The sequence below is a fragment of the Parasteatoda tepidariorum genome, chromosome 7, assembly GCF_043381705.1.
Source record: "Parasteatoda tepidariorum isolate YZ-2023 chromosome 7, CAS_Ptep_4.0, whole genome shotgun sequence".
Lineage (NCBI taxonomy): Eukaryota > Metazoa > Arthropoda > Arachnida > Araneae > Theridiidae > Parasteatoda > Parasteatoda tepidariorum.
This window is the reverse complement of record NC_092210.1, coordinates 55,176,643-55,203,586: the sequence shown is the minus strand read 5'-3', so window position 1 is coordinate 55,203,586 and position 26,944 is coordinate 55,176,643. Positions and strand designations below refer to the sequence as shown.

At 26.4% G+C, this 26,944-nt stretch overlaps 1 protein-coding gene across 3 annotated transcripts; it reads right to left on the bottom strand.

Annotated features, from left to right (window-relative positions):
• Positions 1-1,726: 1,726 nt before the first annotated feature.
• On the bottom strand, positions 1,727-26,848 carry LOC107443119 (mucosa-associated lymphoid tissue lymphoma translocation protein 1). 3 transcript variants are annotated; one of them, XM_043043841.2, is made up of 17 exons: positions 26,595-26,848; positions 24,644-24,786; positions 24,032-24,198; positions 21,899-22,070; positions 21,670-21,782; positions 19,480-19,544; positions 17,200-17,278; positions 16,952-17,116; positions 13,753-13,917; positions 12,054-12,257; positions 9,685-9,877; positions 8,212-8,307; positions 6,701-6,822; positions 3,340-3,483; positions 3,072-3,259; positions 2,877-2,990; positions 1,727-2,026 (listed from the first exon to the last, which is right to left on the bottom strand). In XM_043043841.2, the coding sequence occupies exons 2-17, from the start codon at positions 24,760-24,762 to the stop codon at positions 1,874-1,876; spliced, it is 2,259 nt and encodes a 752-aa protein (XP_042899775.1). In that variant the 5' UTR covers positions 24,763-24,786; positions 26,595-26,848; the 3' UTR covers positions 1,727-1,873. The 3 variants fall into 3 exon arrangements, with proteins under 3 accessions (XP_042899775.1, XP_042899776.1, XP_071039565.1); XM_043043842.2 differs by having other exon boundaries at positions 26,524-26,667; XM_071183464.1 differs by lacking the exon at positions 26,595-26,848 and adding an exon at positions 25,835-25,855.
• Positions 26,849-26,944: the final 96 nt, after the last annotated feature.

Genomic DNA, 26,944 nt, shown 5'->3' with positions numbered 1-26,944 from the left:
CTAAAAAAAAACTTAATGATATTTTAAAATGTAAAAAATATATATATAAACACATATATAAAACATCAACATTATATAAAGTGCGTTATAAAAATATCAGGTAAAGCTTAATTTTTTTTAATAAAATCTAATTTTATTTCTTTTCTTTAAATAGCTACATATATACTCATACAAACTAGTTTTAGTTTGAAAATTAAACCTTTTTTATATTTTTCATGAAAAATTAAGGCTTCTGAAATGTAACAAAATTCTTCTATTAAGAATGAGCAAGTAAAGAAGATAGCAAAACTTTAAAAGACATTATAAAACCACTTTAAACGTTATTAAACTATGAGGAATCTTAGAGAAGAGGACTTTTATTTTACAGTACTGATTGTCAATAGAAACCCAACTGATTTCTTATTTATTCATTAGGTTTAAAGGAAAACATTAACAAATTTTTTAAGCATTTTCCCAAAGTGAACAATCAATCATATTTTTGTTTTATTTTATAATTTTATGAAGTGTCATTAATGCTTGTGAGATTTATTTTCGAATTAAAATTATATCATCTGATTTAAATTGATTTTAGACATTGCAGTTCATTTAGAAGTTATTTTTCTTCTTCAATGTTTTGGAAATGTAAATGCCCTTTTTTATACAGATAACGCTTTTAAACTTAAAGTTGAGTTAAAACAAGTTTAAATATAATCTTTTGTTATCAAAACCAAGCTTTAATTCACCATTAAAACTCAATAGCATTTACTATTTCTTACCAACAAAAAAAAAGTGTTTAAAAAAGAAATTGAATGCCTAAATCAATTTTTTTTACCAAAATAAAAAGTATAACCACTATGTTTATGAACTAATCATAAATATAAACTAAAATACAGTTCAGTATTAATAATAATAAAATAAAAAATACAATAAAAAGGCACTTGTGCTATGCTATAAAAATTAAACATTGAAACAAAACTGACCAATGCAATTAAAATATTATTCTTATATTAAGATTGGAAAAAATCATAGAGGGCTTGATTTACTTAACTATGTTGTATATGTAACTCAATAAGAAGGACTCACTGGGTATTAAAAAAAATTTGTGGTTATGTAGTAATAATATAACAGTCAAACCATAGACCATACAGACAGCAATGAGATTTTAAGTAACCCTTCATATACCATAAATATATAGTTTTTGAAGGGTTACTTAAAATACCTGACATATATACACCTGACTTTTAATCTAATAGCTTCCCTGCATAGAAAACTAGTTTCGTCCTATGTTGTTAAATGAGAAAGCACAGAATCGAGAGAAAAATTGCACATATAACGTAACACTCAGATAATTAAATATATCAATATCATGAATATTAAATAAAATTAATTGTTATACTTTGAAAGGAAAGAATTGAATTTGAATTTACCACTTTTACATAGAGATTACCAATTTTTTTTTCCAAACAAGGAAACACTGTAAAAGAGTATAGGGAAGCAGAAAATTATTTTAACTTGGTGTATAATATGAATCTAAATTTATAATCTTAACCTTTTCTGATACTACTCTTCCTTTTCAGGGGTCTGTCTAGGTTTTTCTGAGAGGTACCTATTTTGTGAAAATTTAGACATAATTTGTGAAAATTAAAAATTATATTAAAAAATCAACACAAAAATAGGGATTTATTGTTTCTTAGAGGATACAAAAATAAAATTTTAAGAAAAAGTATTTTGTGAAGGTACTGCTAAATGGTAGTAAATTTGGCCTAGACAGACCCCTGCTTTTATACTATGTATGTGGCTTGTCGAAGGAGTGTTCTCAAGTGAATGATTAAATCAACATTAAAAGTACTACATTAAAAGCTGAAATCAAATGACCAGCAAACCAAATTTTAGATCATAATGAGTTTCCTTCAATGATAAGTGTCCCCAGATGATTAACAAATAGTTTCAAATCGGTAATGCTTTTCACATTAATCTTAACACTTGCTTCAATACATTTCTTTGCTCGAGGAAACTTAATAAGTAACTTGCAATCAATTGTTTCACCCTATAATAATACAAAAAAGAAAAATATTTACTTTTATGGACCTTGTTTAGGTCTGATAAATTAAAAAAGTGATATAATGATTTTTAAATATATTTTATAATTATATGTACACAAATTTGATCGAAACAACTAGCACTACAAAATGTTGATTGCATAACTAAAAAGTATACTCTGACAGTTAAAACATTTTCCATTCAATAATACATAATTTTATTAAACATAATTTAAAAATATCCTATATTAAACAGGGACTATATAAATAAATCCTTTAGTTTATGCTTAGCCTCCATAGCAGTCTTATGTCACTAGTTATCCCAATTTTTTTTTTGTTAAAAAGATGAAGAAAAAAAAAATTAAAAATAAACACATTTTCATTTTTATATGTGTTAGACAAATTTATTTACATAGAAATATATCTTCTAAAATATTAGTTAGAAAATTATATGATTTTTAATATGATTTAATATAGATGTTATAAATAGATCTCACAGATTCCAGTTTTTATCTGGTACCTGGAACTGGCTGGGCAATAAATAAAACTTCTACCTGATACTGAATGAGAAAAAGATTTAGTTTTCGCTTTGTGCCCGACATAATTTTAGAACCCAGTTGTATAAAATATTAAAATTTTTTACTAACTACAAATTTTATTTTTTAAAAATGCAGAGCATGAATTCTGCATTGAAAATGCTTATTTTCAACGAATCTATTATTAAAATAAAACAAAAAACTGATTTTTTAATTGAGAACTAGTGTCTCAATTTTAAAAGTATTTAATATCTTAATAACAAAAACATTAAAAATTTTCATATTAGTAAAATTGTTTCCAAAAATTGAATAAAATATGTACCTGAAATTTTTGAATGCCAAATGCTTGTTTTTTCAACAAAAAATTGTTCTCACTAGGTTTCTTTTCTATATTTCGCAAACAAACACTTGTAGCTGGCAAAAGTTTAATTTTTTCCTAGAATAAAGTAAAAACACAATAATTAAAATAATTTATAACTCAAGAAAATAAAAAGGAGCTATGTTTAATAGGAAATACCTCATCTGCTGATATTAAATCTATTTCCATTTCATCTAAAATATTTAGAGGGGCTTTCATGTTGATAAATATTGAAACCAAAATGTCAATGTCATTCATAAAAACATCTAGATAAGGACTAGCTTTGATTATGATAGTAGATCCAGCTGAACTAAGTGGAATTTCTGTCGGAGATGGAGCTAAGTTTTCTGCAATAAAATAGTTTAAAAAAACTAAATACATTTATTAAAATATATTAATTAAAATAAAATATTAAAAATAATGTTACCTCTAAATTTTTTTAAAGTAAAATCTAAATCAAGTGATTTGTTGGTACATTTTTTAATTTCATCACAAAGCTTTCGGTTTCCAGAAAGTGTAGTTCTAATCTCAGGAAACTGACGATTTTTCACTTTTTCCTCCTTCATAAAATCTAAAATGATAATTGAAACAATGAAAATAGAATGGAAGAATAAGCCATTATAAATGGTTCTACTTTGTATAGTTTCAAACATTTATTTATAATAAAATCAGACTGAATTAAAAACCAAATATTTTGCTACTTGAACAATTTTGTAAGAATTCCTTCCTATTTATCATTGTTTTAAATCTAATTTTATATGCAGTACTGACAGCTGTTTTTAATAAGTGATAAATATTTATGAAACTGATTTTTTTTGTCCTTTAATCAACAAATATATTAAATTCCATAAAACAAAGCATAGCTTTTGAAACTTTATGTAGTTGAAAAAAATAAAGTTACAGAAAATGTCACAATTGTTTCCATATTCTGGTTTTTGAAGTGAAATTATATAAATATGCAACCAAACATCAGGTTTATTTACAAAAACTTTACTACAGCTACTTTTTTTCAGTTGTTCAACAATTTATTCTTTTACTGATAGAAAAGTTCACGAGCTATTAAAAGAATAAATTGTTAATGCTAAGAAATAAATACTAGTATTTTACAAAGCACAGATATTTCCATTTCTCAAAAATATTTCAGACTAATATTGAATAAACAATCAAAAATATTAGATGTTTTACAAAAGTACAAAAAATTTATATACTGTACTATTCAGAATAAACGAAGAAATAGTTCATAATAGAAAAGCATCGAACGGCAACATTTCCGGGCATGGGTACCTATGCAATTTTAATCCTGGTAATGTGACTTAACTTCCCAAGAAGTTTGTTACAACATTTAAGCGACTCCCTGTTGCATATTGTCTGTCTAAGCTAAGAACTCCTCCCGCCACAAAGTCTGAGGCCATCTGGTTCTATGGAAACAAGACTGACGCATTTTAGGGAGAGTAGCTTCACTTTGGGACTAACGCAATAGACCAAAGAAAAAGATTCGCTTTCTCCCACCGACCCGAGCCAAAATCACTTAAAAACAGTGACCCCGCACCCCTACTTGAAATAGTCATACCTCGTTACCATAGTCAGCGCCACAAGTCTAGACGAATGTCTAGAGGAGTTCTTATTTTAGACAAACTATATAACCTCTTTGAAATTGTACATTTTGTCAAAATATAGATTAAAAATATCACAAAAATTCTAGCTTTAAGAGCAATATTAATTTCAAATTTGAAATCCCCACACCCTAATTAGGTAAGATCAAGCATTTGTAAAAATGCAACAAAAATTTTTTTACCCTGTGTTATTTTATATTTTCCGTCGTTTTTATTTTGATGTTGTGAATTTAAGATTCACTCTGCAGCTATTTTCTTTTGATATATAGATTCTTGCTGTCATAAATATTCTCACAGAAACCTTTGATATCAGATGTAGACAAAACAAAAATAATTTTTAAAATTAACCTACAAACTTTGAAAAAGTAGGCTTATTTTTACTAGAGGTGATCAACATGAGGATAAATAAATAATGCCTATTTTATATAAAACTTTAATAAGGTAATTATAATAAAAATAGCAAATTTTTTTCACCCAATGTTACTATTAAAATCTTTTTGATTGTCTCAAAATATAATTTGCTAAGTAAAACAAATTTTTATAAAATATTTTCTTTAGAACAAGTGTGATAAATATAATCTAACTTGTTCACATCTTACATATATAGAGAGAAATAAATCATTTCTTAATATTAAAAGTAAGATGTACATTCCAAATTAAATTTCAGTTTTTGGATTTCAATAATGAGCCATAAGTGATAAAGAAACATTTTTGTAAGAAATTATAATTAAGTTTTTATAAAATATTTTCTTTAAAACAAGTGTGATCAACATATCGTAACTAGTTCACATATTATACATATAACTACAAGTAAATTATTTCTTAATATTAAAAATAAGCCTTACATTCTAAAAGAAGATGGCAGTTTTCAGGTCCCTTGTAGGACCCAAAAGTTATAGATAAACATTGTTTTTATAAGAAGTGATCTTTACCTTTATCAAAAAAATTTTGTAATTTTATAGACTAAAAAAATTTGGGTTTTGAGTCATCTTTTCAGCAATATTGTATTTAATGACTTAGCTGTAGAAATTTTGAATTGTGTTGCATGTCACTTTCGAAAGAAAAAAAAAATTTCCCATAATTTTTTAAAAAGTTTGCAGGACATAAATTTTTACATTTCACATCTCCCCATTGTTTGATAAGAAACATGGCAATACTTCCTTCAAGAAAACTCCTTTGATGCATAGAAAACATGAAAATACCTACCTGTAAGGCATCAGGCCTAATAGAGTTGTTGTATTTACAATTAACCGTTTGTCAAGAGTCTGAATAAATGTTTAATTTAAATTAAAACCTCAATGAATATATTTCTATTATCTTCCTTTTTAATCCAGTTGTTTTAAATACTTGATTAGAAGAAGAAAGGAATTTTTAGTGGGGAAATGGAACTAAAAATTCAACTTGTGGGGTCTCATAAACTGAGTTCTTTAGATGAAAAAATCAAAAGATGCTAGCTGCTACCTGAAATATATCATGTAAACAGTATCACTTCTTTGCTAAGATGAAGAAGGGGGACAGGAAAATGATCGATTCTTTAGTAAAATAGCTTGACAAAAATTTTAAGTGTGAATAAGGCAATATATTTACATGCTTTAAAAATGGAGGGAAACATGCAGATTTTTTTTAAAGGGGGGGAGGGAGAGAATTTAGAGAGAAAATAAATTTTTTTTTAAAAATTGGAAAAGTGGTGTTCAGTTTGAAGAGATTGAAAATTATGTACAAATGACTGTCCACATCTTGTTAAAGGAAGTGCCCATTTTGCAGAGATGGTACATAATGGTTTATTCAGAGAAAATTTATGGGAAATTTAAAAATTTTCCATAATGAGAGATGCCTATTTTGTAGGAGTGTCCATGACATGAAGTTTCACTGCATTTATTTATAATTTTTTTGTTCATTTTCATGATTTTTCAAATTCTGATGTACTCAAAATTAGTTTTCAAGCAACCCACCTATTTGTTAACATTTTTTTAAATAGTAGGCTTTTATTTGTAAAACTAGACGCCATATTTCTTAGAATAGATTTTTGTGAGAGACAGTAGCGATAGTCCCCCTTGGTCTTAGTAGCAAATAGTCACCAGGTGAGGCCCTGCACATGAAGTTTTTTTGAACCAAAACCTGGTAGTTAATAAAATTATAGTACAATATAAATACTTAAATAAATAACTAAATTACCTTGTTGAACTAAATCCAATATATCATTAATTCTTTTATTTTTAGTAATGTGCTTTTTCAAATTTTTGACAAAGAAACTGTTAGGTTCAGAATCACATTCATAAGCAGAATATAGAAATGGCCTATAAAATTTATAATGAATTAGCAACAAAGAAATAGAAATCAAATATCTGAAAAATTTCAATGAAATATTTAGAATACTATGCAATTGTTATGTGAATAATGATTGTTTTTATTTTTTGTGTGATGTTTTCCTTATGTCATGCAAAAAATCAAAACAATCATTATTTTATATGGTTCAGTTTCTTAAAACAGAATATTTTTTTGAAAATAAATTATGATTAAATTATCATTTTGAAAGGTTGAGGCCTGGGCATAGTAAATTAAGTGATGGTTAAACGTATTTTGTAATCACAGCATACAGGATTTATCACAGGCTTATCTACAAGTTTACCACAGGCTAATCTACTTAGTTTTCAACATTTTTAGGGGTAATAAATTAAGTTTTTCTCATTGCTTTTTTCTCATTTACTGGTAGTGTCACCAAAGCTGGACAGGATAGTTGAAGAGACATCTGACATAAATGAACATCCTGTTCCTCAGGGCTTGGGATTAGGCATGGGGCTAACAACTCTACCCTCTAAAAACTTTTTGTAACAGAAAACCCCGTGGCAGAAACACGGCGACACAGCGACATTGTCGCAGAAAGCGACTGAGTTCTTGCAGAAAGATTTTTTTTATTGGGGAAATAAAATTTTTTGGTTTGCTACAAACAGAAGTTCTCAAAATAAATTCTGCAGAAACAGAAGCTGTTTTATCAACAAAAAAAAAAAACATTTTCTTCAGAAACAAAAAATTTCTGCAAAATTTTTTTCTTACAGAATTGTTTTAAATATTTTTTTTTCTAGCGTANTATCTTGCAGAAAGATATTGGTTCTAGTTAGGTTTGTCGCAGAAAGTCAGAAAAAATTCTGCCACAGGGACAGAAAACAAGGTAGGAAAAAACGATGTGGCTCATCTGAACAAGGAAAGTAGTATACTGCTGCAATTTGGTACTTTATTTGTATCACACTAGAGCTGCACAATAGGCTTTTGGTGACAGTTGATGCGAAGAAGTATATAACTTAAGGCATTATGCTCTTTTAAGGACTAAAGAGGTTGAAAGAAAAATGCTGTAAGGTGTTCCTTTTTTAATCAATAACTTGTAAATTTTTCATTCAACTCCACGATGGTTTTCTACATTGATTTTAAATTTCAGGTTGCTATGCGTAACAGCTTTCTTGTCTCAAAATAAAATTTAACAAATATTGAACATTTAAAATAGTGGCACGATTTCTGACAGTAAAAACACTGCATCCACATTTTTCCAGAGATATAGTTTACAGAATTGCAGCTGTCATCATAAGACTTAATAATAAAAATAAACCATAACACTATTTTAAAAGTTCGGCATTCCTGACATGGAATTACTTAAAAAAAAAGAAAGAGAGAAGTTGAACATAAATACTTACGTGGAATATCCAAAAATAGTGTTTCTTCCCATTTTCCCATCAAATATCTTAAAATTTTCAGCTTCTTGAACATTTAGAGTCAATTTTTCACCGTTTCTAAAGAAAATGTAAAGCTATAATTACTCAAATATTGAAACAAAAATGATTGTGAATAACTGCATATAACACAATTGGTTTACTTTAAATCTATAACATATTATTTTAGCAAATAATGGCATAACTATGAGATGGGGTGCTTAAAGGGGTAATTCCTGAAATAACCACAAAATAATAAAATAATTGGATTTAAAAAAAATAATTTAAAAATGTTTTACTAATTTTTTGCTTTTTGTTCACTTATTATCGATTTTTTTTTCATTTCTGAATTCTGGTTGCAGTTTTGATAAAGAGATATGTTTTAGACTTCTTGATAAAAACAGGAAGAATCTGTCACCTTTCTGTACAAAATTCTGTTTTTTTTTCTTTTTTTACAATACCTTTTACAATAACTGTACTGAGAAATATCAGAATTTATGCCTTATGTCTGACAGGTATACAAAGTTTTTTACTTTCGGATAGGCGAAATCCTAGAGAATTTTGGAATTGTTTGATATACCTGTTGTTTACCGAAACAATGAGATTCACTAAACTGTCATTCACAAAATCCTCAAAATATTTATTGTAAAATGAAAATTTATATATACCTGTGGTTTTCCCAAAAATTTAAAACGTGTGTGGGGGGGGGGGAGCATGATCTACTGAAGTAGATATAATTTTAATTCATACTCCTCCAGGCAATAATGCAGATCCATCATCACTGTCGAACTTTTATAACAATCAGTTATTTCAGAGTCACTCTCAAATCTATACTAAAATTAAAATCTAATCCACTTTCCACCTCTGTAATCTCCATAATATTAAAAAATATTTTATCACTGAACACAAACCATGTGTATTCACAAAGAGCATAAGTAGCTGAGCTTAGAGATGAAATACATATCACAAATACATAGATTTGGATAGTGCTGACATCCAGTTTTATATTATAACCATCTCACCAAGCACTTTTCGTACTTGTGACAATAATTAAAAGTTAGAGACACATATAAAATGTGTAAAACAAAATATACAAATTGTTCTAAGAATATTGATTATGCATATTAAAGCAGGCAATCTTACTATATCTAAAGAGATAGATGGAATATAAGGCTTGCAAGAAGATATTCCACAACAATTTAAAACTTTGGAAATGTCAAAGTTTTTACAATAAAGCAAAAATGCCCATGAAAAATGTTCATCTTAAAAGCAAAATAAAAAATAATTAAAAAAAGTAAAATTAGTAGTGTAAAGTAAGATCGATAATTAGGAAAAGTGAAGTATCGCAAAAGTAGAATAGATAATAAAGGAATTTTTTTAATACAAATTATGCTTATTTCTAAAATTCCAAAGATAAATATAATATAATTTGATAGCCATCGTATCAACAAACCCTACCGTATATGATCAGGTAATTTACGACATGCATCAATCAGGAAAACATTCAATGCAGGTTTTGCTGTTTGCAAACATTGTAAAATCTCTTCCGCACATACTGCCTTTAATGGGTCATATTTTTCACTGCAATCCACAGGCTGAAGATACACTTGTCCAAACTGTTCAAAGGCATGCCCAGCAAAATAAAATAAAACTGAAAATAAATAAAGATTGAACTTATAAAATTATAAGAAATAATGCTTGTTTTAATATAATATTTTTATTTTAATAGAATAGATAGGTTTACTCCAATTAATTATAATTAAATATTAAAATGATGTTTCAGTATTTTAGTCGGAGATTTTACATAACTTAAAAAATTGACATTTTTTTAGTTTTTTTTTTAAAGTGAGCCTTTAACCCATTGGGGGAAGAGAAAAGCTTAGTATTAAAAATCTTTAATAGATAACTCATGAAAAATATCGCTGCATGATTTTAAATTAGACAAATATCTTCAAGTTTAAACTTAATAAAGTTTGAAAACATCTCTTTTTTTCTATACTAATTACAGGAATGGAACAAGCAGCATAATCCTTTTGGAGCAGAAAAAAGTGTTTAGGAGCAAATAAATTTGGTTTTTGGAGCAGATTGTAGCAAATAGTCTTTATATTCAGAGAAGCATAGTGATTGTAAAATTAGATTTTTGAGCACATTAATTAACATTTTATATCATGTTTAACAGTAGCTTGAGAAAAAATGGGCTGTTAAATAAAGAAAGATGTAATAGAAACACAACAAAGAATTACTTAAATAAATATATAACAGAAATTTACTTAATGGGTTTTCTGAGGAAATAAAATCTTATTAGAATTTATTTCTGCAGGCTTATAACATATTTTTAATTACACAGGACATTTTTTTTCTCCTGCTTCCACTTGTTCTTTCGATTTTCGATATCATTACAACACATATATGTTGATTTTCAAGGGTATTATTTTTGGACATGCTTTATTTGCTCTGATTCTATAGTAAATCCTCATCAATTCTTTCCAGTTGGCATTCTTAATTCAGATAATTAAGTACAATGTTATACATATATATATTATGACAACAGTGACACCACTTTACTTTGAAAAATATGTGTTTCATGACTCAGGATTTTCATGTTTCTGGTTCCTTTTATACTAAAAGCAGGACCTTATTTAAAATCTGAATTCTCCTTCTCTTTACTCATCGATCAATATACACATTTATCAATCTATCTATCCTCTTTGCACCAGCTGGCACACAAGGCCTAAAGTCTTTGTTTCCAAGCACCTCTGTCCTAAGACAGTTCTCTTGCTTCCTCCAATTTATTTAGCTTTGCTTTACATAGATCTTAGTACATGCATCTTTGCCAAGTCTCAGTTTTCTTTTTTTACGTTTATCATCAGGTGACCTAGTAAGTTCAATCTTAGTCGGCCTTTCCCCTTTTAGACGAAAGATAAGTCCAGCCCATCTTCTTTAAAAAATTTCCTCTTGAATGAGGGATAACTTAGCCATTATTAATAGATCTTTATTTGAAATAGTGTTAGGCCAGAAAATTATTTAAATTATTCTTAAACATTTGTTCTGAAATGTTTTCAGTTATTCTATTTCAGTTTTGCAAAGGTTCCAAAATTCAGCACTGTACAAAAGTAGGGAAGGAATAACAGCTTTACACATTCACATATCAGACGATAGCTCTTCACATTCAATTTATACTAAATTGAATATCGCAATCAAACTATTTGTTTTTATAGTGAATTTCTCCATAGTTCAAATGTGAGAATTTCACCCTATTTCTAGGCACAATGTATTCTTCTGAAAACTTAATCTTGTGGAGATTTTTGTGTTTGCAGAGGAAATTTTTTAAAGCTTCTGAAACAGGTAATTTATGATTCTTTGGCTTATATATTCATAGCTATCTTCTTGTTTATTTACTATAGCTCCAAGGTATGTGAAAGAATCAATTTCTTCAGAATTTATTTTTATTTTATCATTAGAGTTTGCATTTATTATCATTGTTTTTGTTTTATTCTCATTAATTTGAAAACCGATTTAATTTGCATACTTATTAAATTTTTCAGTTTTCTTAAGATCAATGAATCTAGATGAAATAAATGTTGTCTGCATATTTTTTGCAATGTACAATTTTTCTGTACAAATTTGGGTCTTCTCATACAGTTGGAAGAAGAAAAAAACTTTTTTGCCAAAATGAAAGTTAATGATATTAAAAAGGGTAGATCAGGGGGAAAGGGTTGTTGTTATAGTATATATATTAAAATGAATATTACATTTGAATAAAAAACACAATAAAACATTGATGGCTTAAAATAAAATGTAAAGTTTTTAATTGCAAGAAAATTTACCATAGCAACCTGGCTCCAATTTTGTGTAAAAATTCTTAAATGCATTTTTAATTTCTGCTAAATTCAAATTTCTATAGGCATACACTTCAAAGTCCATTTCTTCAAGAAGTATCGCCAAATCTGAGATATCACGTGCAGGCTTTTTTAAATGTTGTAAATTGGCATAGGTATCATTGGCAATCATGAAAGCATATTTGCCTGTAGCTAAAAGTAAAATAAAAATTTTATGTAAGTATTGATTCAATTGGAAAGGTGAAAATAGAAAAATAACAGGAAATAGGAAAATAACCACACAAAAAAAGTAATAATAAGATATGCAATAAGATATATATTTATTATGTATTGATCTAGATGTCTGAAAAAGGGTTCTTAATTTGGCTGAAAATTTGTGATAACTATTAGACTTGCATAAGTGTTCAATAGAACATTTACACTCATGAGATGAATTATGACTAAGAACAGCACACCTTTTTAGACTTTTGAAAATTAGGTTGAATAAAAAAAGTTAGTTAAAAATGAATATTATAATAGAACTAAAATATCATTTCTTTCAGGTTAAGAAGACAAAAACTGTATGATAAATTACTTGGCAAGACAAGATAACATTCTTCAATTAGTTTTCGAAAAAAAAACATTTTAAGTAAAAATGTAGTAGCATTATTAAGCAGAATGTAGTTGCTTATTATTATTGGGTAAATCTATCTGCCATGTTAAATACAAGAAAATAGATTATTACAGCTAAATTAATAACTAAAATTAGTTAAGAAAATTATTTTAAAATATTTTATGCCTGATTGCTACATTCTAAAGAGTGAGGGCTTTTTTGAATAGATTATACATATTAAAGCCTAGGACTATTGGGTTAACAAAACAATAGATCAAAAAATTCTTTTCAATTGCAAATGAAATAATAACCAAGCAAGATTTTTTTTAAATCATGGCAGTTAAATTTATTGATTTAATTTTTCTAAAGTTGAAATTTTCCTGATAAATTTTATTTTAAACAAATGTTAGTTCATATATATTAAGCTATGTTTGTGCTTTAAATAATTATGTTTTTATAAAATAGCTTTTTAATTAAAAAGTCAAAATTGTTTATAACAAGACATTGTTATAACTTTATGTCTGAGGAAATTTACATTGGGACTGAGGCAAAAGCAGAGTATTCATTAATTCTCAATGAACTAAAATTATCAAAAGTCTATGATTTACAAAAATGAACTACAAAATGCTTAAATGCAACTTTTTTTCGAATACTCTTTATTTACAAAGAAAGGCATTTTTCTTATTTACATGAACAGATTAATTTTTTATGAGTAAACTTTATGCCTTTCTTACATGATTATTCAACGCACACATAACATACATTATGCCAGAAAAGTTTGCAATTTCTTAACAAAAACTTTGTACATTTTACCTGCTTTCAACTTTATTAACTGTTTTTTAACTCTATTAATGTCAGATTCTGCATTTTACAAACTGCATTGATGAGGAATGTATTAGCAAATACATCGGCAATATAAACAGCAAGGAGCTGCATGATTCATGGCAAGATATATAAAGGAACTCACATTGCTTATCTACACACAATTTTTGAAATAATTAAACTTGAAATAATTAAACTTTTTAATACACTCCATTCTGGACTCAAGCCATAAGCCTGTGACCTGACTTGCAAATATAATGTAAACTAGAATACCATAATATGTGGTTGAATCTTTTTCCTCTTCCAATTCAACTTCTACAGTATTTGAAAATTCTCTATCGTAATCATCAAAAGCCAGACAATAATACTGCCATTTCATATCTCCAGTAACTGGATCAGGGTATAAATAATTCAAAGGGAGATCACAGTAAGTTGCACCTGATATTTGTCATACAAAAATAATATATTAGAGAATATATTAAAATTTAAAAAAACAAATCCTAGTTGTTTATCTATTGCAAGTTAAGAAAAGACCAAAGTAATAAATATAAGTAATGTATTCATAAATTTCATATGATTCCATCTGTTTTATTATTAAATTATACAAACATGCATTTAATGCAACAAACCTGATGTTATTAAAAGCAAAACATGTCCAGTAGATATTTAATTTTTGTCATAATTTGTGATATAAGAGGCAGAATTTTTTTTTTAAAAATCATAATTTTTCTACTATCTATATTTCGGAAGATATTTTTGCTTTATAATGTTTATTATATAACATATAATCAACAAAAATATTTATAAATTTTTAATCTTATTGGAATTTATATTTAATGACATAGTTCTTTCAAAAAAAAAATATTTCATACTTAAAGAAGAAACAAGTATGTCAAATCAATGTTAGAAGGCATCTGAATGAATGGAAAAAAAAGATGGCTCTCACTGGTTTCTATGGAATAAAATATTTGCAAGATGAAGTTGAGTTTTTACTTTTGTTTTGCTGAATTAGACCATCTCTGCAATGAATATTTATATTCTTACAATGGTTTCCTTCTAATAAACATACAAGAAGGGAGACATACACACACTGGCTAATAAATTAGAAACTCTAGATTAATATTTTATTGGAATTCTTTTTGCACTGCTAAAAACCAGCATGTATGAGAACATTGATACTACAAGCTTCTAGAGTTCAATAATGTCGAGAGAATACCATACATTGGCTATACAAACTAAGATCCTGTATATTTAAAGAAAAAAGAGATTGTTGAGGAATGTACCTTTCCAGAATGTCTCCAACAGTTTCAATTGTGTTAAGATCCGGTTTTACTTTGGCAAGGAAGGTATTAGAAGTCAGATTTTTGCTCATTAAACCAATATTGAAGGCTTCTTGCAAAATGCATAGTTGCTTTATTGTTCATAAAGTATCTGTCACCTTCGAAATAAATATGTAACGTTGTAGGTTGCACTTAATCTGTCAATAAGCCTGTATTGCATAATTGCATGTATTTTTACTTTCCTTCAGAAAACACCAGGATACCACACCATGATAACCACCAGACCTTTGTATAGTGCACAGACCTTTTCATAGGTTTTTAATTCATTGGCCAGTGTGAGTATTAGAAGCAATATTAAATTTCAGATTCTTTTATTTTGTAATTACAGTAAGACCTCGATTATCCGAGCTAATTGGGACCGCTAGTACCTCGGATATCGGAAAACTCGGTTAATAGGAACCATGTATAAAAACCTTCCATGCTTGACTATTTTTAAAGTAAAAAACAATAGAACGTTTTTTAAATGATGAAAATAAACATATATGAACTTATGTTTCACAGCTAAAAAGGCTTAAAAAGGAAATCAACTCTAGTAGTAAATTTTAAAAAGTAAAATGAAATTTTTTTTAACTATACTTAGTTAAATGTCGAAAGATGCATTTTCAAAATTAACATAAATCTCAAGAAAATATTGTATTTTTAAAATTTACATGCTTAAACTTACATGTCACTTGACCACTGTTAACAAAGCATTCATGGATGTTGTCTTCTCAGGGTGTAATATTTCATGGAAGTTGAGTGCTATTGTGGGTAATAAGTGCCTGTAACACGGACAACAAACTAATATGTGTATAATTTCTTCAAAGCTCATTTTGGAGAGGAGAAAAAAAAATTTAGACTTCGTTATTGCCTTGGTTAACAGAAAACTCGGTTAATCGAAGCTCGGTTAATCGAGGTTCTACTGTACTCACTAATTATTGTAATAAAAATATTTATTAGTTTATTATCATTTAAAACTGTTATTCTATATCAATCATCATTAGTGCTGAGACAAGGCTACCTGAATCATCTGAACAATGAACTCCTCCTTTTAATCACTTTACCTTAGTTTGAGTTTACTATATTAATTAACCACCTATTTTTACACTACTTTTGCTAAAATATGCTTTAAAAAATGTTATTTAAGGAGAAAAACTTTATAAAACAGAAATTTCAAAAAAAAAAAAAAAAAAAAAAAAAAAAAAAAAAAAAAAAAAACACTTGGAGAAAAATTTGCATCATTTTATAAATAAGTAATAAAATAAGAGGTAGAAATTAAAAATTCACTTTCTTCTAAAGAGAAAGATATATAATAATTCCCTAATTTATTTTAAGAAGGTAGATTTTTTCCTGGAGAGGAAGTTAAAAAAATAAAAAAAGTTTTTTAATCACTTTAAAAATTATGGATTTATAAAATCTTCTCATTTTGAAATGGAGATGTGCTTTGTTTATTTTATTATGCTCTCTCCTTTTTGAGTAATGGGCCACTACACAATTGTCTCTTTCTTCCCCTCTATTGAGCCCCAATTTTTATAATTTAAATATAGGAATTTTCAATTAAATATTGATAATTTAAATAAGTGTTAAAAATATTTTCTTAAATAAGTGACTTTATGAATATTCACTTTTTTTTTCCTGTTAAAAGGAATTTGTTTATAACCTAATAAATCTGCAGAAACCTTGCTGTACGTGATTCTCAAAAACAATGTTAATTTTGTTTTGTTAACTTTTAAATAACTAAGAACTCATTTTATTTATTTCAAATACATATTCTGAATTATTTAAAATAATACTTATATGAACAGCAAATATGATATATCTTTTTAATTATTATTTTTTTCCTCTTAGTTTTAAGTCTTCATTTTTTATTTCCCATAATAATATCAAGTAAGCAGAGAGAATTGCCCCACAAGGTGATTTCAAGAATTAAAAATTTTGATTTATGTTCCGATTGGAGCATTGAAATTAATTTAGCTTGTGCATTACTTTACCTTTTTTCAAAAATGGCGATACTATATTAATTCAGGTTGAGAGCTTGACATTAATTTAGCATGCATTTACTGTAAACATTTTCTACATTGAAATAATGGTCTTTTCATAACTTGCAATAGAGTATAGATAGAAATTTTGAAAATTATGAACTAAATAATTACCCTCAATTGGACGTCCATTTTTGTACCATTGATATTGTATATTGTTGGATGACTGTTTGGGAAGTTTTGGATCCGATTTGATGTACTTAGCTCTACAATGCAATATTATACTAGCACCTTGAGGAATCTTACCATCAAGAGGATGTACTTTACTTTTGATTTTTGCTAGAAATTTAGATATTCGTTAGAACAGTTGCTACTTAGTGCATAATTTAGTTAAAAACCATTAAATAGCTAATAATAATTACCAGCTCTTTTCTGATTTTCAGATAAAGGCAGTGTTTTTAAATTGTCAGAAATGGATATCAAGCTGTCTTCTGGCGAAAGCTGGAAAAATAATTGACTTTTAGTGCTATGAATGCTTCAAAATATATATCTTTAAACATAATATCTATTGAAATATACATCACAATCCATTAACTTTACTTTGGCATTAAAATATTTAAAAATTAGAAAGTCCTTGATTGACTCCTAATTGTATACATTCAAAATAAATTTCACTAACAATGAATATAATTGCCACTAAATGAAAAAAAACAATTTAGTCACTAAATACATAATTGAGTACATTTATTTCATACGTCTTTACCTTAAAATAGAAGGAGACAATGAGAATAAAATGCAAATAAAGTCACAAAAATAAACATATAGTTTGGTTTAATAATTTTAAGAACATTCCTCAGTTAAAAAATAAATGAAAAGAGGGAAAGAGGAAGATAAATTTACAAACAAGTTGTAATAAGAAAAAAAATGGTTTTACCAATAAGGTTTGAAGAACAAATTTGAATAAGAATCTCAATCTCCTATTATAAACAAAACAATTGCAAAAGACCAACTAATCACACAGGATATGATCATTGTGAAAGATAGAGGCTATATAAAGCAGCATTTATTACAAGTGTTTGTATCATAAAGAATGGAACACAAAAGGTGTAAAATAGAGAATGCTTTTACCAAGTGACTTACAGACATAGTTAGGAAATGAGGATATTAAACAAAAATGCATGAGAATATCATCAATAATATGAAGTAAGAAACAGTTACAGTGTAGAACAGTTGATTGATTATTTTATTTTAAAACAGCCGACCCAATTCTGAGTTTACAACTATCAATGTTCAACTTCGTTGCTTTGCAATTTTGAACCCTTCCTATAAAACAATGGAACTTCTGTATCCAGTATTAGTACAAACTAGCATTCACAGAGGACTTTTTTGATGGAAATAACCGGCATTTGCGTTATAGGGAGAATAAAACAACGAAAACCACACACAGTTAGCTCGATGGCAAAAGGATACTAACCCATGATCAATCTACTATTGAATATATTTTACAACAGCACTCTAATTGGTGTGAGCAGGGAGCAGAATTTGTATCAACCAGCCACTGCTTTTATTCGAACCTGGATCACCTCATTAGGTGACTCTTCGAGCGATAATTGTTCTCAACACATTTGAACTCAATGAACATTTTGTACTCAAAGAATAAATAAATGAAAGGCATGGTATTTAGGTCAATACAAAACAACATAGCGTACTACTGGCAGACCGGAAATTCTAAAAGCTATAATCTTTAATGCATCAATACGTTAGACAGTTTATTACAAATTATAAGGAAGCAAAGATTGATTTGTAAACGAATTTTAATGCCATATTAGATTATTTTTAAAATCAAAGAAAAAAAATAGCTTAAGCAATGTTAAAACGTCATTTTTACTTTTGAATATTTGGTGATTATGTAGTAACTGCACTAGATTCAATCTTCAATCTGTTCTTTTAAATAGTTTCACTAAGTTCATTTCCAAAAGGGAAAATTTATAAGAATATGTAAGAGAAAAGATTGTCAAAACAACTGATGCTTGTTTATTATTATCTTTAAACAATGATAATTTCTCTATCTGAAAATTAGTTCAGTCACTTTTATTCCATATCAAAATTGCTTTGTTAATGTACAACTTTCACTTTCATATGGAACACAGTTGATAATTTTTTTACTGACTTTCAAGTTCATTAAATTTTAAGTGATCAAAAATTGGTAAATCCCATTTATTTGCATTCATAGTATACTTATAAGTTCATGGAAGTTGGTTTTAAAGAAAACTAACCAATTAGAACAAATAACAGTATTAGTATTCATTATTTATCCAGCTTAGTATTTTACTTTTTATTTATTTATGAATATATAAAAAAAAAGAGCAAAAAAAAGAGTGAAGTTTTTGAAAGCAATATTTGAAAATATGAAAAATAATTGTAATTTTTCTTCAAATGTCAGAATATGCACTTATTTAGATTTGGCCATTTAACTAGATTGTGATGGATTTGATTGCAATTTTGATTATAATGGAGATCTAGGAACAAATTAGTCTATAAAATAAATTGTGACAAATCTTAAAAACATTAATCTTTATAAAATATTAAGAGAATATTATTTTAGTAAAACTTTTTCATAAGTTGCGTGTTTTTCTTTTCTTTCTTCCAAAAGTACAAAAAAAAAAGTGAAATGAAAAATATTTAAAAGTATTTGAACTTACTGAATCTGAAATTGAGCTAGGAGTGGAAATAGAATGTCCAGTAAAAAGGCAATTTTGTGAAGACACTAAACAAAACAAACTCATATTATAAAAAAAGATAATGTAAACAAAGTTAACTAAGATAAATGAAAGGTTAATAAATTGATTACAATTACACTACTTTCCATAGAATAAATTGATAAAAGAAAGACTTATAGGTGAGAGTATTTCATTAATAAATACAGTTTAGTAAGGTAATTAATTAAATATATTAGGAACAAAATTAGTTGGAAAATTTTTTTTTACCTTGTGACAATAGAAAAGTAAAAAAAGAATTAAAATTATGGTTACGTTCCTTTATGCACTAAGACACAATTTCAAGGATTTTAAGGTTTACCAACAAACAATATTTTTGTATTAGGTGGTATAAATAACAGCTATAGTTTAAGTATGTATTTAGTTATACTTGATAAAGTTGTGTCAAAAAATATAAAAAAAATTAAATACTAAGAATTCTGTGTTAAGGATAGATGTTATTTCTAAATACCATATTTCCTGCTGTATCTTATCATAAATTGTATTTCAAAACTCATTGATTTTAATTTGACTTATGATTAAAAAAATATTTGTAAGGGATGTAGCTTAATAATAATTAAAATGCTTATGTGACAAAAAAACAATTACAATCAATTACACTACATAAAATTATGAATTTTAAAGCTAATATTTAAATTTTTAAAATTATTAATTGAATAATTTTTGTAAACAGCTAATCACTAGTTTGACATGGTGGCTAAAGGCCAGCTTTGTGATAGACTTTGATTCTTTGTGCTAAAGGCTAAACTGAATTGCATTTTTTTCTGATTTTGTCTCAGTAGTTTGGAATACACTTTAATTCCAATTACTGTCCTGAATAGTCCCCGGCAATTTCTGAGCTATAAAAATCAATCCACAATAGGGTGGATATGGAGCAGGATGTAAAGACCGGGTGATTAACAGTCACCATCTACCCTCTTATCTAAATTGTGACAGTGTAGTTATTGTTCACATGCACCAGTGCTGTCTGTGGAACTCATTAAAAAGATGAGCCTAATATACTGTTAAGATAATTCTAGCTAATTGCTTAAAACGAAACCAAAGTAGGTTAAAAATATACCTTAAAATTTTTTAATAAAGCGTAAAAGCTCAATTTAAGTTGTATACATTATTTATTTATTTAACTATACATAGCAAAACTCTACATAAAAAAGACTATCGATTCCAACCAGTTTTACAAAACAAAGTTATTAGTGAAACATTTTTAAAAATTTTAAATGTAAATTTTTATTGCCTTTTTTAAAGTAATTATTCTTTTAATTTCTCACTTCTTTGGGATAGAAGATTTCTTGAATAATTAACTACAGAGTAATACTAACATTTTCTTTAATTTTTTTTTTTAATCTAGGTAATACAAAATCCTTTGAACTGAATAGTCATTTACAAAGACCAGAAGAATAAAAATAGCGTTTCATGCTTCAGAGGGTAACCTTTCAAGTGATTGCAAAAACAATGCTCAATTCTATAAATTTTGGCACTTCTCAATTTCAATGTTTTTATGTTAAGTTGAATAGGTTGAAACCATACAATTGCATAGAAAAAACATTTTTTATATCTGTCAAATATTAACTCTAATACAAACAAACAATAACAATGTACTTTTCTTCTAACCACGATTACTACAGCTAAGCATGCAAAAAACTCCTGAAACTAAAGAAATTCACATGGTAGATAAAGGACGATACACTTTTTTACAAGTTGCAAATTTTGTAATAGTTCATTTGAGTTTTGAAGTAAACATGATTTTTTGTTTTTAATCGCATTAGAAAGAAAACTGCACCTAAGAGAACTAAAATACCTAAGAAAAGTATAAGATTTAAAATACATTTTGTAATAAGAAGGATGTGTGTAAAATCTGAGAGTAAATTTTAGATAAATATAAACCTATTTTTAAATAAGATAGATAAATTTTGACTCACTTTGATGATTAAGTAATTTAATAGTTACAATTCTATTTTATGAGATTTAGAGATGTTAGTTGAGAGATATTTAATAATTCATATAATTTCTTTGAAATTTTTTATTTTTTCAATGCTTGTTTAAGGATGCTCTCACTGATTAGTTTTCAAGTCAAAAATAATGAAAACAGTATAAAACATAAAATAATAAAAATACCTTCTGAAACTTCAATTTGAACAAGGTTTGAATAAGTATAACTCCAAGGATCACTATTAGGATCTAAATTTGGTTTTGCCACAAGACAAATATATAAACCAGAATCCTCTTCCCTTTAACAGAAAAAAAAAATTATAAATGAATAATAAAAAAAATAGTAATAATAAATTTGACAATAAAGCAATAATTATTCTATAAGTAAAATTTAAAATAAAAAAATCAAATATACTTTATATGCTCAATCAACAATGTTTCATTTTGCTGTAATAAAAGTTCTTCATCTTCTTTAAACCATTGGTATTCTGGAGCAGGAAATGATGTTGCTTTACAAGTTACCGATAATGTTGCGCCCCTCTGCACATGAACAACTGATGGTGGTTCTTTGATTATTGTTATAGGTACTAAAATAAAACAAATGTGATTAAATTTCTCAATTTATGTATCGAAAAGATTTTAATCATTATTACAAAATTAAATATATAAATACTGATACATACATACTCCATAAAACAGATCTTTACAAATATTTCATAAAAATACAGCAAAAGCCAAAAATAATACAGATTTTCTTTTTTTCTGTTAGAATCATTGCCTATTAATTTCCTGATTAGCTTGGTAATATATAACAATTTAAAAGTTAAAACCTGTTTTAACTTAAAGGAAGTATCTGAGATGAAATTTTCAATCTTTTGATTACAAATAATAGCTGTAGTTTATATTATACTTACATATTTTAATAAAAGTTATATTGTTATAAGAATTTGCTTTAATTTATATTGTTCTATAACAAAATGCAGTCAAACTTCAATATCATAAACTTGAAGGGAGGCACTAAGAATTTTATGATATTGTTTATCAAATATTTTTATTACTTTAGTTTCATTAAAAATCATACTGACATTTTAAAAATTGTATAATAAGCATTGACTAAAAAAAATGTTACTTCAAGCAATGTCAGTACCCTTGAATCTTCACTTAATTTTAAGCTTTGCTGAAAAATGCATAATTGTATATGCTTTGCTGAATTTTAAGCCTTGCTGAAATTTGTTTTGTTTTATAGTCTCCCTCTTCTAACATAACTATAACCTGATGCTGTAATCCTTTTAAAATTTTTGATTATTTCTAATCACCACACATAGAGCAAGATTTTTCCTACAGTAATTAATTAAGTAACCTCATTAGCATAAATTTTTTCTGTGTTCGTTAAATTAACGAATCAGATGAGCAAGTATTTTTATCTGTGCTTGCATATCTTACAAATTTACTTCTCTAGGAATGGGTGATTCTAGAGATTTCTGTTCACTCTGTCAAACATCCTTATTTCTTTTTACAGTTTCAAAAAATGAGTCATAAAATTAAATTATTCAAGAAAAGTTTTCAGGAAGTTCAAGAAAGCATTTTCATTTCTTCAAAAACTAGGAAAAAAATATTTGAGTAATGAAAAATATTGAACTTTTTTGTTTTTTCTGAGCATTATAATTTCCCATAAATGAATAATAATGTATTTTTGTATAATATATTAACATATATGTCATTTTAGAACTTTTGATTAATAAAAATAAAAGTTCATGCACAGCATTTTAACTTTGCATTTAACTATACTCATTAACGAATGGGATAAAAGTTTTGTTTCCCTATAAATGCTTAAATAAAATGTATTTATTTAAAAAAAAAATTTCTAATATACAGAGTTATCATAACAAAAGTATAACAATCTCAATCTTAACATAACTTCAAATGATAAAACTGCCATTTCATATTTTTGTGATTGATGACATTGAATTATAATCAAGAAGAATGGAATTCTCTTTTTTCTTAAATTTCTCAATGAAGTTCTTAAAGTGTTAAATTTTTGAGTTTTATTCTTTTAAAGTTAAATGGTTGACAGAGCTATAAAGGTGCTTATCGCTAGTTGCTAAAAATGCTTTTCTACGTAATAATTCCTTTTTTTCTTGGGAAATTAAGAAACAATAACAGATTACACCCCATAGAATTGTTGAATAATAACCAAAACTCTTTATATAAAGTAATTTTAGCAAGAAAATGTTGGTTCATCAAAGATTTTTTTCTTCAAAAATAATAGAAGGAAATTTTTTTAAAGATTATTACAGAGTTTGACTGATTATAGAGATTGCAATACTGGATTTTTATGAACTTGTTTAACAAAAGGAGAAATTACTGTTTATATTAAAATTGGAGCAGAAATTCTTTTTGGTTTCAGACTTCGAGATATAATACATCAAGTGGATTGAGTGTAGAATTTTTAAAGTATAATTTAAAAAATGAAGAAATTACTATTCATATAAAAGTTAAAGGACATATAAAATTTTTTCATATACTTTTTAAATGAAATACTTCATACCATCTTTCTTTAGAAGCATAAGTGCTTTTTCTAGTTTGGCTTCTTCTAACCATCGAACAAATTCTGAAACACGAACACCCTTATTTCCTAAATGAAAAAGTAGCCATTTCCCAGTGCTCATATAATGTTTATATGACTCATTATCCATCAGTTGAATCGATGTAGGACTGTAAAAATATATAAATAAATAATAAATAATTATAATAATAAGCAAATTTTACATTTAGTTTTAGATTACTATTTAAGAGCAACCTTGATTTCCAATTCGAATAGTTCTAAAACTTTTTTATTTTAATACAATATTACAAAATCAAAAGATAAGAATGACACCCTATATTTTTGAATATTTTCAACATCACAATTTTAACCTCAAGCTACTATATTTTTTTATTTCTGGAAATAAATAATTAATTTAAACAAAACAAGCATAATAAAATGCCGATGTAAAATTATTAGGAGCTGATAGGATAATGTTGAAAAATGCAATAAATGATAAAGATCTTAAAAATGTTTTATTTGTTGTAATAACAAATTTATATTTATTTAAAAACTAAGTTTGACTTAAAAATAATCTGTTAATTAGCAAAACAAAAATTATAAAGGTATATTTACGTAAAGATAGAGGATGGAATTGATCGTAAGAAGTTATCTCTTGTAGACTTATTTTCTAACATTGTCTCAATTTCCATGAACACGTGAGAATCGATGTCAAGTATATTAGGATCTTCCATACTGAGATCAAACTTTTAAATTGTCTGGAAAGTAAGAAATTGTATTAACTTGAGATGATCAACAATCAATATAAATATGAGTAACAGTTAGATTTTACAATAATCACAAATAATCTCTTACCATAAAAATAAACCGGCAGAGAATTATTAAAATGGTACAATAGGATATGTATTCAGTGACTATAATGATATACATAAAATTACTTATAATTAATTTAAATATTAATCGTCAATAATAAAATAAACTTCATTTGCTTCAAAACCAGATGACATAATACTTTTGAAGAAAATTATGTTTTCTCATTGACATGTATATCTTACCATCTCAATTTTTCCAGTTGATTTATTTCATATTAATACTTATATTAAAATAAATTCAAACTTGTAGTATACAAGTTATGAATTATTTTTAAAATCTATAATTCTATTCTAAGCGAACTAATATTTAGATTTATTCCAAATTCCATTTTCAATAAAATTTAGTATGAAAATAACTAAATCTGTGAAACAAAGCTTTGAAAAATTTTTGATTGCAACTCTCAACTATACTTTGACTATAAACACTCTCAAATTTTTTCTAAATTTTTTTTTTTTTACCTATTTTTAAACTTTGATATAAAAAATTTCTTAATTTAAAAGATTCGTCTTTCATATTTGTTTAGTTCCAAACAAAAATCTAAAAAAATAAACAAACAATTTCCAAATAAGACTCACAAACATAATTCAAGACATTATTTAAAGAAACTGCATTAAATCAACCTATTATTAATATATCATTTATAAATATTTTATTAAAGTAAAAAGGTTACAACAAATCATTATAATGGGAAAAGTGTTTTTTCAATATAACATAACAAAAATTTATTAGAGCATTACTCATGAAGAATATACTCTATATAGTCGAAATAAAAGTTCTAAGAAAAATCAAATCAATTGGAGATGAATTATATTTTCTTTTAATATCTTTATTGAGACTTAGTTCTAAAGAAGTCAGAAATGAGAGAAGAAAAGGAAAAAAAAGTTTTACATGCGTATAGTAGAATAACTTTATGTCCTAAATAGAAATACATACAAATAATTATTAATTTCATTGGAGCTGTATGTTTTAAACTCAATTTACAAATTATTAATGACCATGATTAAAGTATTATCAGCTATAATACAATTTATTTATAATTTCATTCAGATGGTTTTTGTCATAAATAGCAGTTTTCAGCATTTGTTTTAACGAATTGCCTAACCTATCGAACTGATCTAAATAAGGTAACTAACATCTTATAGGAATAAACCTTTTCTACACAATGGCTAATTGAATTACATTGTTTTATTCAATTTGTTATTAATAATTTAATGACTTGAAAATAATGAAAGAGAATGCAAATTGTCACAAAACCGTAAATTTTTTTTTATTGAATTGAATAATTTTAAGCCAAAATATTTATTCGCAACATTTGAACTAACATTTCCAAAATAATGAACTAGAAAAATATTTTTTTCTAGAGATTTATCAAAAGGGGACGTACATGATATTTTTTTGAGAATATCAGCTAAGCAGTTATTTAATAAATTATTAACAATTTTATACACATTTGAAAAAAAAATACGGCTTCATGTTACTATAAAATATTTTTAAATTATTTAACTGAAAGACTTTTTAGTTTTCGTACAAATAAAACATGATTTTCTTTCAGATAACTTTAATCATTTTCACTTTCACATTTTTTTTTTATTTTATTAATATTTTAAAGCATGTAAACTAACTTGATAACTTAACTAAAAGGACACTTTTAAAAATAACTAGAAATATATTGAGCAAATAATCATCACTTTACTTCCACGATTATGACTTTTATTACGTCTCATGCATAAACTTCTTTCAGTTTACTGTTGATCATTTTTGTTTACGACATGAATCCCTTATTTTTGTACGTTGAAAGGACTGTTCATCAGCTACAGAATTACAGATATTTTTGATTTCAAAACACTATAATAATTCTTAAACATAATTTAAAAATCAGAGATAATAGTTATAACAAATATCAAGATTCAATTTCTGTATTAAACTAAAATTTTCTAATGTTTGGTCAGCAAAAGTATTTTGTTTGTAAAATCAACTGGAAAAACCGTTTAAACGGGTTTTTAAGGTTCGATATTATTGTACTTTTCAGAGTATAAATGTATG

Coding starts and splice junctions, on each gene's coding strand:
- LOC107443119 (XM_043043841.2), bottom strand. CDS start 24,762: ATGGAAGATCCTAATATACTTGACATCGATTCTCACGTGTTCATGGAA. Junction 9,878..12,053: donor ATTGGAGCCAGGTTGCTATG/GTAAATTTTCTT, acceptor ATTTATTTTCAG/TTTTATTTTATTTTGCTGGG. Junction 8,308..9,684: donor AAATTACCTGATCATATACG/GTAGGGTTTGTT, acceptor CATTTTCTTTAG/AAACGGTGAAAAATTGACTC.